We start from the raw sequence: 10511 nt of genomic DNA on the forward strand, positions 1-10511 counted from the left end.
AGTGTTCTATAAATTCTAGAGATAAGTCCCTTGTCAGATATGTTATTACCAAATTCCTGTCTTTTTAATAACATTTTGCTTTCTTTATGGATGATATTCTTCATGTCTTTCTACAATTGATCTGGTTTCCAGTCATCGGTGGTCAATGCACCAAATCTATTCTTTAGATGGTCTCTAAACTCAGGTAGGATATAATCAAGTTCATATGTTGGCTCTCATGGATTTGTTTTAATTGTCCTCTGCTTCAACTTGAACTTGCATATGAGCAGTTTCACAGTCAGCCCTTGGCCTTGTTTTGGCCAAAGATACTGAGCTTTTCCATCACCTTTTTCCACAAATGTAGTCGATCTGATTCCTGTGTATTCCATCTGGCAAAGTCCATGTGTATAGCCACCATTTAGGTTGTTGAAAAAAGATATTTGCAATGAATAAGTCATTGGTTTGCAAAATCCTAATATGCAATCTCCAGCACCACTTCTATCACCAAAGCCATATTTTCCAAACACCAGTGATTCTTCTTTGTTTCAAAATTTTGCATTCCAATCACCAGCAATAATCAACACATCTTGACTGCATGTTTGGTCAATTTCAGACTGCAGAAGTTGGTAAAAATCTTCAATTTCCTCTTCTTTGGTTTTGGTGGTTGGTGCATAAATTTGAGTAATAGTACTATTAACAAATCTTCCTTGTAGGCGTATGGATATTATCCTATCACTGACAGCATTGTGCTTCAGGATAGATGTTGAAACATTCTTTGTGACAATGAATGCCACACCTTTCCTGTTCAATCTGTCATTCCCAACATAGTAGATCATATGGTTGTCTTATTCAAAATAGCCAAAACCAGTCCATTTCAGTTCACTAATGCCTAGGATATTGATCTTCATACACTCGATTTCATTTTTGACAAATTTCAATTTTTCTAGATTTCATACTTCATACATTCCATGTTCCAATTATTAATGGATGTTTGCAGCTGTTTCTTCCCATTTTAAATCTTGCCACATAAGCAAATGGAGGTCCCAAAAGCTTTCTTTACTCCATGCATGTCACAAAGGCTGACTCTACTTTGAAGAGGCAGCTCTTCCCCATTCGTATTTTAAGTGCCTTCCAACGAGGGGCTCATCTTCTGGCACTATATCACACAATGTTTCAGGGCTACTCATAATTTTTTCCAGTAATGTATCAGGCAGTGTTTCACTGCTATTCATAACATTTCCAGGGGACAATTCTTTGAGAAGTGGATGGCTCCTACCTTCTTCTGAGTCTGTCTTAGTCTAGAAGCTCCACTGAGAGCTGTCTACCATGGGTGACCCTGCTGGTGTTTGAAATACTGGTGGCATAGCCTCTAGCCTCACAGCAACATGCAAGCCACCACAATACAACAAATTGACAGACAAGTGGTGGATGACAAAGTTTAGGAATCTGTAAATGCCTGGTGGAGAATTAAGGGCTCTAGTCAGAAGATGGGAGCTCTGGTAGTGTAGTGCCTAAGGCATTTGACTGCTAACCAGAAGGCTGGCGGTTCAAACCCACCAGCCACTCTTCGAAAGAAAGGTTGGGCAATCTACTTCCATAGCGATACCCCCTCAGAAACCCAAGGTGGGGTCGCTATAAGTCGGGTCTGACTCGACGGCACATAACAACAACAATAGTCAGAAGACTATGGGGAGCCATTTACATCTCAAGGATTAGATTGAGATTTGGTCAGATTTGAGTAATACTCAAATCTAAGCTCATTTCAAGAATTCAACTAACAGTTACTGAACACATCCTATGTTCCATGCATTACAAAATGGATGGAAGGGAAAAAAAGGGGGGGAAAGGTCAAGTAAGCTTTGTACCATATCACATTTGTAATACTTCCAGTGCTTATACAGAATCAATGCCTAATAGGTGCTTGCTCAATAAATGCTGGGGTGTGTGTGTGTGTGTGTGGCTTTTTTAGGGTAAACTAAAATACAGTAGGGAGCTCTGGTGGCATAGCGACTAAGGCATTTGACTACTAACCAGAACGCTGGTGGTTCAAACCCACCAGCCACTCCTCGGAAGGATGATCAGGCAATCTACCCATAGTGATATTGCCTCAGAAATCCAAGGAGGGGTAACTGTAAGTCAAATACGACTCGACAGCAGTGAGTTTGGCTTTTTTGGTTTAACATAGAGTAAGGAGAATACACTTAAAACTCCCTAAGAGAGCCCTACACCTTCTTCAAACCAAAGCCCTTGGGAAGGACAGCAATGGCAGGGCAGACAATATTCAGGCCTCCTCCACAAGAAAACACACAACCAAGCCATTGTGTGAAACTCAGGGCAGTTGGGATACTAGCATGTCCTCTGGGACCTTGTTTCTGGGCCCTTTTGTTGGGGCAGAGGACCTGCATCTCTCACCCTTGATGTGCTCTGAGTATCTGCATACCATCATGTACTTAGCTTTAGGCACCTGGACTAACCCAAGGAAAAATAGCCACCTCAAATAAAAAGGGGTGGAGAAGATGACTCAGGGAAGTGACAGTGGTTTGCTAATCAGTTTACAAAGATGGATTTACTTAAGGAAATTAACCAAACACATTTACATTTCCCTCAGCCTAGTCCACTTAGTGATTGTGAGTGGGGCCCAGTTCCACCTAACAACAGAAGGTGTGACCTCAGGGGGTTTGGCCAGGAGGACAGACACCATGCTCTCTCTGCTCTGCACAGGTATAAAATCCCGAGAATATGCAGGCCAGGCTTGTAGAACAGAACATGCCCCATCTGGATCAGGCCTCTTTGCTCAGCTGGCCTGGTTATCTACATCAGGGTGGAGCAAACTTTTTCTGTACAGAGCCACTATAAAAACCATTCTTAGCTCAGGGGCACACGAAAACCAGTTGAGAGCTAGATTTGACCCATAGGCAACAGTTTGGTGAAAAGTGTCCTGAGGACTCATTTTCCCATGTCAGGTTGACCCAGAGATGGGAGGGTGGCAACTTCTCCTTACTCTCTCTGGCTTACTTCTGTTCCAGGCATACAGCATGCCCTCAAACGTGAAGATCCAGAGAGAAAACACAGGTAAATGAATGCACACAAAGATATTAGTGTGACTTCGAGTATTACTACTCCCACTCCCTACCCTCCACTACTTTGTCCTTCATCTCACAGGGCCAAAGTGACCTTTCAGCAACACTGTCCCAGGAGTGTCTGCATTTCCCAGCAGCTTGTATATGGAGAACAATGCATAAATTGGTGGTTCTTATCCTTGGCTGCACGTTAGAATTGCCTGGGAAGCTGCCTAAAAAATACTGACGTTATTCCCTACCCTCAGAGGTTCTCATTCAATTGGTCTGGGATAAGGCTTGGGCATGGAGTCACTGGGTGGTTCAAAAAGTTAAGCGCTCTACGACTATTAGCCAAAAGGTTGGTGATTCAAATCTACTCTGTGGCACCTGAGAAGATAGGCCTGGTGATCTGCTTCCGAAAGGTCACAGCCTTGAAAATCCTATAGAGTATTTCTCTGCACACATGTGGTCGCCATGAGTTGGAATTCACTCCATGGCAACTAACAAGATATATTAAGCTTCCCAGTGATTCTATGTAACCAAGGTTACATGGAAATCATTGACTTAACCAGAGGAATGAAACTCTTAACTGTGCAAAAAGATGAAACAACTAGAATATTTGGAGGCCTTCCCAGAATTGTCAAACTCTTCACCTGGGCCACTACGCCCATCCATTTGTCACCTGTTTCCTGCCCAGATGAGTCTGAGGCCAGCTTTATCCCAAGACACCTCTTCCTGTTTTCCCATTTGCCAATTAAATGTTAAGTGTGCCTCTTTCAGGACTCTGTGAGACTCCTCATTTTCAACACCTATTGCTGATGGGGGAGAAGGAGTCCCTAAACCCTCAGGTAGTTTAATTATAGGTGATAAAAGCAATAATGGGGAACACACACTTGTAGGGAAATGTGGGAAAGAAGGGTTCAGGGCAAGAGTCCTGGAAGAGAAGCACAAATGAAGGCAAAATGGTGAGGAACAGCGTGGAAAGCTTGGGGAATGGCAAGTGATTTGGAATGTCTAATAAAGAGTATGTGTAGAAAGTGGAGACAAAAAGGCAAGGGCCTGATCAGAAGGGTCTGGATGCTAAACTAAGGAGTTTGGGCCTTTTCCTAGTAGTGAATAGCTCCTAAAGCAGAAGACTCAGGAGATTGGATTTTGCATTCTAGAAAGATCACTCTCACCTTAAAGAACAAATAAAGAGTTAGCAGTGTGATTGACATTTAGGAACTACTGCTCATCTAAAGAGGTAAAAATGTAAATAAACATTACAATACTCTTCTATGTGTTAGAGAAGTACTAGAACTATTTTAAGCTAAGAGAGAATATCATGCAAAGCTCTATGACAACAACACACATAGTCACTGAAAGCAAATTAAGTGGAAACATTTCAACATGGTCTCTAGCTAGCCCTGGATCCACAGATTCCCAAACTCATTAGACAATAATTTTTGAGGTTTACTGACTTAAAAGGGTTTTCCAAGTGATCAGAAGCTTGATGATAATACCAGCCCCGTGGTAGAGATGGACAGTATAAATAAACTACAAGGTGGACCTCTTCTGCAACCCTTCCCCAGTGCCCTGGAAACAAGGAATGAGTCAGAATCACATTCCACACCTTTGGCAGAAGAACCACATGATCTTCATAAATGTCTTGGGGAAATCAAGCTTCCCTAAGTGTTCTGGTTACCTAGTGCCACTCTGACAAGAATATACCACAAATGGGGTGGCCTTAACAAACAGGACATTATTCTCTCACAGTTTGGAGGCTTTAAGTCTGAGTTCAAAATGCCAGGCTAGGGGATGTGTGAAAGCCCCTCGACTTTGGGCTTCAGCTCTGCCTCTTGCTCCCGGCCCACTGAAGCTAGAGGTATCTCTTCACTCAGGCAACTACTGGCTGCTGAGGCTGACAAACCCAAGGTCAACAAATAAAATGGCACAGTCCCGATGTTACCAAACCACATGAAGGCCATTAATTCAAGTCCACTGTAAGTCCCAATGTCAGCAGAGCATGGCAGGCTGCTAAACAATGACACCGCTATATGCAGGGTCCAAGTGTGCCATAAGCTACAGACTATCTCCAAGGCTTCTTCTTATATATGGGAGCTGCTTGGTAGATCCCACCATGGAGTTGATTGCCAGTCTCACCATGGGGAATAACTACCACCACTGCCCAGCCACTCAACCAGGCCCAGCCAAGTTGACACACAAACATAACCACCACACCAAGTGTCTCCAGGCTCTGGTAGGACAGTGCCTAAGGCACTTGACTGCTAACCAGAAGGCTGGCGGTTCAAACCCACCAGCCACTTCTCGGAAGGAAGACTGGGCAACCTATTTCTGTAGTGATACTGCCTCAGCAACCCGAGGAGGGGTCACTATGAGTTGGGGCCAACTTGATGGCATATAACAACAACAACGACGACAAGTGTCTCCAGAACTCAAATCTGATGGCCCTACATCTGTCTGAGCAAGACTGATGAACAAAAACACTGAGCCTATAATTGTCATTTTTAGTGGCACAGGCCTTTTGGCTAAGCCTTGAGGTAACCATGGATCCAAAAGCTCTCAATTTAGCCTGTCAGGGGCTGGCTCAGGAGAGCCCTGTGAAGAGGTGGCCTGTTTCCTAGTACAACGAGCCCCCCACCAGTCCCACCATGCCTAGTAGTTGCTGTAGTCAGCTTCCTTCCACTAGACTGCAAGGTCCCACAGTATCCTGTGTCCTTCCTCACAACCCACAAGATGATACACAGCTGGTGTACACAGATGTTTCTGTATACTGGGAAAGGGAAGTGAAGTAAAGACCTGCCTGACCCATTCATGAGGCAGCTGAGGAAAATCCTTACTTTAAGCCAATCAGACAGAAATGGGACACAGGAGAGTGGTGCTTTAGCCACCACATGATGAATGCAGGCCCATCCCAGTTTTCAACAAAGAACACCTTTGCCAAATAAGGAAAGCGAGGAGATAATCCTACCACCCTTATAGCCTTTTTTTTTCTGGTATGTGCCACTAAAGGCCCACAATACCAGCAACACTAGCTAACAGTCTCTTTACTATCAACAGAGCGCAGTGCTGGATAAAACCGTAGACAGGTCTGTCATCTCATACCACCCTAGCTGAGCAGTTTAACCAAAAATATTTGGCTGCATAAAGTCACACGTGCCTTCCCACAATATGCCCAATCTGGCTACACAAGTGACCTTTCATTTCAAAGGCTAATTCAGAAGGACTACGTAGCACTTATAAAATTCCTTTCAAAATCATAAAGAAATGTCCTTATTAAAAAAAAAAAAAAAGTTTCCCTCTACCCCCAAGGTCATTATCCTAGAGATAGTTATTCTCTAGCCAATTTATCATTCTGCTGTTCCCGTAGATAAAAATATTTTTAGCGCACAACTAGTTTGAAGGCAATTTTTTTTTTTTTTTAATTTTATAATCTCAGCTGGTTGGCATCTGGAATACCTCTCAGAGCTTTGCTGATTAGCTGACAGAATTCCCTCTCCAATTTTTTTTTCCTTGACTAATGATTTCAGATAAGAAGGAAGTCAAATTGTAGGTGGCTGCCTAGAACAAGGGTAACTGGTGACAGTCTGGTCTGGCCGCACTGCCCTTGGTAGCTGACTCAAAGAACCCTGCTCGGCGTCACTTGTCACCACCATTTTTGGTTGGCCTAACCATCTGGACTAGCTTACCATGCAGCATCTAATGTGATAAGCTCTTTGGATAAAGCAGAATTGTAATTTTAATAGCTACCAGGTCACTGTTCAAGACTACCACTTGTCTAACATCAGAAAGGAAAGAGAGAATGGTTCAGACTTTTTTGAAAACGTTCAATTTCAAGAACTCTTTTAATGATTATTTGTCAATAATTTTATTTCCAAGATATCCTGTTCTTATTTTCTTAAGAATAAGTGTTTTGCCATAGAGTAGGTCCAATATGCCTTTGTCATATAATATATGTCATACGTTCCATTTATATGAATGATATTTCTGCCTTTCAATACCCCATGTCAATAGCCCTACAAAGTCCTACTCATCCTGGAAGACTAAACTCAAAAGTTGCCTTCAGTGGAAGAGGCCTTCCTCGGATGCTGTAAGAACAACCTATCCTTTTAGCTTCCACAGGACTTTGTAAACACTCTACCCCACTATAATAATCATAAGAGTAGCTGGTGATAATGTCTACCTCCACAGGTAGAATGGACCCCAATGGACCTGTACATCATGGAAGATCTATAAATATTTTTAATAAGTCAATTAATTTATAACAGATAAACAGATATAACAGATTCCCACCCATGCCCACATAAATACACAAAAAGTACCTGTGACATTTGTGAATCATCAGCAAAGCTGGAAGCCATATAGATGAGAGGAGCTCTAGAACCTTTAAATATCTTCTTTCTACAATAAGTAGCAGTATTCTTGGACAGTCCTGCATGGTCTGATGCAGGGCCCTAAGACCTACAGTTCCAAAGTATTTCTATTATCTTATTGAAAAGATAAAGCCTTCTTGACAGTGTATTCCACTGTGCCAGACGTCAAATAGTTTATAACTAAAGAAAAACTCAAAAGTAAGCATTTGAGAAAAAAAAAAAAAAACTCCAGAAATGTTATCTGGTATACTAATAACTGTGAATCAGGAATGTATCCATAGCCATAGTTTTTCAATATGTATGCTGAGCAAATAATCCAAGAAACTGGACTATATGAAGAACAATGAGGTGTGATGACTGGAGCAAGACTCATTAACAACCTGTGATGGGCAGATTGACAAAACCTTGCTTGCTGAAAGTAAAGAGCCTTTGAAGAACTTCTGATGAAGATCAAAGACTACAGCCTTCAGTATAGATTATACCTCAACATAAAGAAAACAAAAATCCTCACAACTGAGCCAATAAGCAATTTCATGGTAAATGGATAAAAGATTGAAGTTGTCAAGGATTTCAATTTACTTGGATCTACAATCAACACCCATGGAAGCAGTAGTCAAGAAATCTAATGACATATTTGCTGCCAAAGGCCTTTTTAAATTGTTAAAAAGCCATGGTATTTTCAATCATCTCATATGCATGCGAGAACTGGACAATGAATAAGGAAGACTAAAGAAGAGCTGATGTCTTTGATTTATGTTGTTGGTGAAGAATATGGAATACACCATGAATTGTCAAAAGAATGTACAGAAGAATGCCAGAATGTTCCTAAGAAGGGAGAATGGTGAGACTTTAACTCACATACTTTGGACATGGTATCAGGAGGGACACCATGCTTGGTAAAGTAGAGGGTCAGCAAAAAAGAAGAAGACACTCAATGAGATGGACTGACACAGTGGCTGCAACAATGGGCTCAACCATAGCAATGACTGTGAGGATGGCGCAGGACCAGGCAGTGTTTTGTTCTGTTGTACATAAGTTGTACATAGGTCATTATGAGTCGGAACCAACTCAACAATATTAATCACATTTGTATCCATCACAATGCCACTCTGGTCACGGTGACAAATCCCTACTTCTGGAAAGGGACTTGGGGAATGTTCAATTCATGCAGTCAGGTCCCTTGCTTGACCCTCTGTTTGGAAAACCACTTGGACCTAATGTGGATCTTGTTTTATGAATCTAATGATTAGACAACTAGAGTCATATCAACTTTAAGTGGTATATGCATACACATAAAACAACAAATCACTTAGCCTACACTCAAGAGTAAAACAATGCCTTTTTTCTAGAGCTAAAGAAAGACAGCCTATAAGATGACTACCAATCACTTGGTTGAGGTACCTAAAAACAAACAAGTATGTCGACAAGACCAGAAAACGGACTGGAGTACCAAAGGGGCCTTAGATTTAGCCAATCATAGGGAAAATATAAGTGTAAGCCAAAGTAAAGAGGCACTAACTAATAAGTGTTGAATATCATGATAAACAGATGAACTAAAAAGCCACCAGCTAAGCCCTGGCAGTGTGCTCAGAGATGCTGATCCTGGAAGAGACACAGAATGTGAAAGCTATATCCTGCAGGTGTCTAGCATTTCTTTCACATGGCATCTGGAGAGGTGAGAAAAGAAGCAACAGGGATTGCAGGGAAACAGAGCACTTCCAAAAGTGCAACCTCCCTAGTGATTATGTCCAAGGCTTCTGGGGCTACCCCTGCTGCCACTGTGCTAATATTTAAATCAGAACGAAGAGAGTGATTTCCATAAACCGAAGTAGCACACAACTGGGTTCTTGGGTGGCTCGGTTGCTGCCCTCTACTTTGTAATACGGTGCCCACCTTGGCTAAGTTCACTCCAGAATGGGTATTATTTGATCATTAGTGGAAACAAATGATCGGCGGTGATCAGTGGTTCAAACCCATTGGACACTCCGCAGAAGGAAAACTGGGCAATCTACTTCAGTAAAGATTTACCGCCTCAGAAACCCAAACAGGGTGGCTATGAGTTGGAACCGACTCTGTGGCAGTAAGTTAGTGAGTTGGATACAAATGATCCTTTCTTTTGATCATGGATAAGGGTAAGTTGAGGAGCTCTGGTGGCGCAGTACCTAAAGCAAAACCCAAAAACCAAACCTATTGCCCTAGAGTCAGATCTGACTCATAGCGACCCCCTCCTTGGGTTTCTGAAGCAGTATCACTATGGAAGTAGGTTGCCCAACCTTCCTTGCGGAGTGGCTAGTGGGTTTGAACCACCAGTCTTCTGATTAGCAGTCAAATGCCTTAGGCACTATGCCACCAGAGCTCCTTGCATCTGACTGCTAACCAGAAGGTCAGAGGTTCAAACCCACCAGTCGCTCCATGTAAGGAAGCCGTGGCAATCTACTTCTCTAAAGATTTACCTTCTGCCCTGGGAAACCCAAAAGAGGGTTGCTATGAGTCGGAACCGACTTGATGGCAATGAGTTCGGTTTTAAGCGAAAGTTTACATGTTAAATATTTTTTATTACCTTTGGGTCTCAAGGTAGGAGCACTGCTGAAATGTCTCCCTTGCTTTTTAAACTAATGTCATCTAAAAACTTGGCTTGACCGAGGAGGCAGGAAGAAGAGGAAATCTCTGGGAATTCCAGAAAGTCCCCTAAGCTCTGTCCTTCGAGTTAGTGGGGCGCCCTGGAGCGGCTAGAGGAAGGGTCACGGCCACAGTTGGGAAAGGATTTGAAAGTTGTTCCCAAGGTGGGCGCCCGGCTAGCGCTTTGGCCCAGGACACGCTCCCGAGTGCCCCCTTCTCTAGATTCCTAATGCGGGGGGCCCTGGGCCGGGGGAACTGAGCAGCGGAGGCTCCCGCCCTCAGCTACTCACCCTCCTGCTGGGCGACCCGGGCGTCCTGGCCCCGTTGCCCGAGAGCAGGGTGACGGTCGACGTGGAGCGCAGCATCCCGCAGCGACGGTCGGCGGCGGGAAGCTGTGCGGGCGCGCCTCCCGGTCGGAATAAGCGCGCGGGGCCCGCCCTGCGCAGGCGGCGGTGCAGCTAGTTGGGGCTCCAGCTGCAGC

The 10511-nt window shown here is 43.4% G+C and overlaps 1 protein-coding gene across 1 annotated transcript in view; it reads right to left on the minus strand.

Annotated features, from left to right (window-relative positions):
* Window positions 1–10395, minus strand: part of LOC103212524 (myocardial zonula adherens protein) — a 117146-nt gene extending 106751 nt beyond the window's left edge. Inside the window, exon 1 of the mRNA XM_007958494.2 lies at window positions 10321–10395. Within this exon, the coding sequence (XP_007956685.1) occupies window positions 10321–10395 (75 nt within the window). The remainder of the gene's footprint in view (window positions 1–10320) is intronic.
* Window positions 10396–10511: the final 116 nt, after the last annotated feature.

Source organism: Orycteropus afer, unplaced genomic scaffold, assembly GCF_000298275.1.
Source record: "Orycteropus afer afer isolate SDZICR_OR568_19922 unplaced genomic scaffold, OryAfe1.0 scaffold00015, whole genome shotgun sequence".
Lineage (NCBI taxonomy): Eukaryota > Metazoa > Chordata > Mammalia > Tubulidentata > Orycteropodidae > Orycteropus > Orycteropus afer.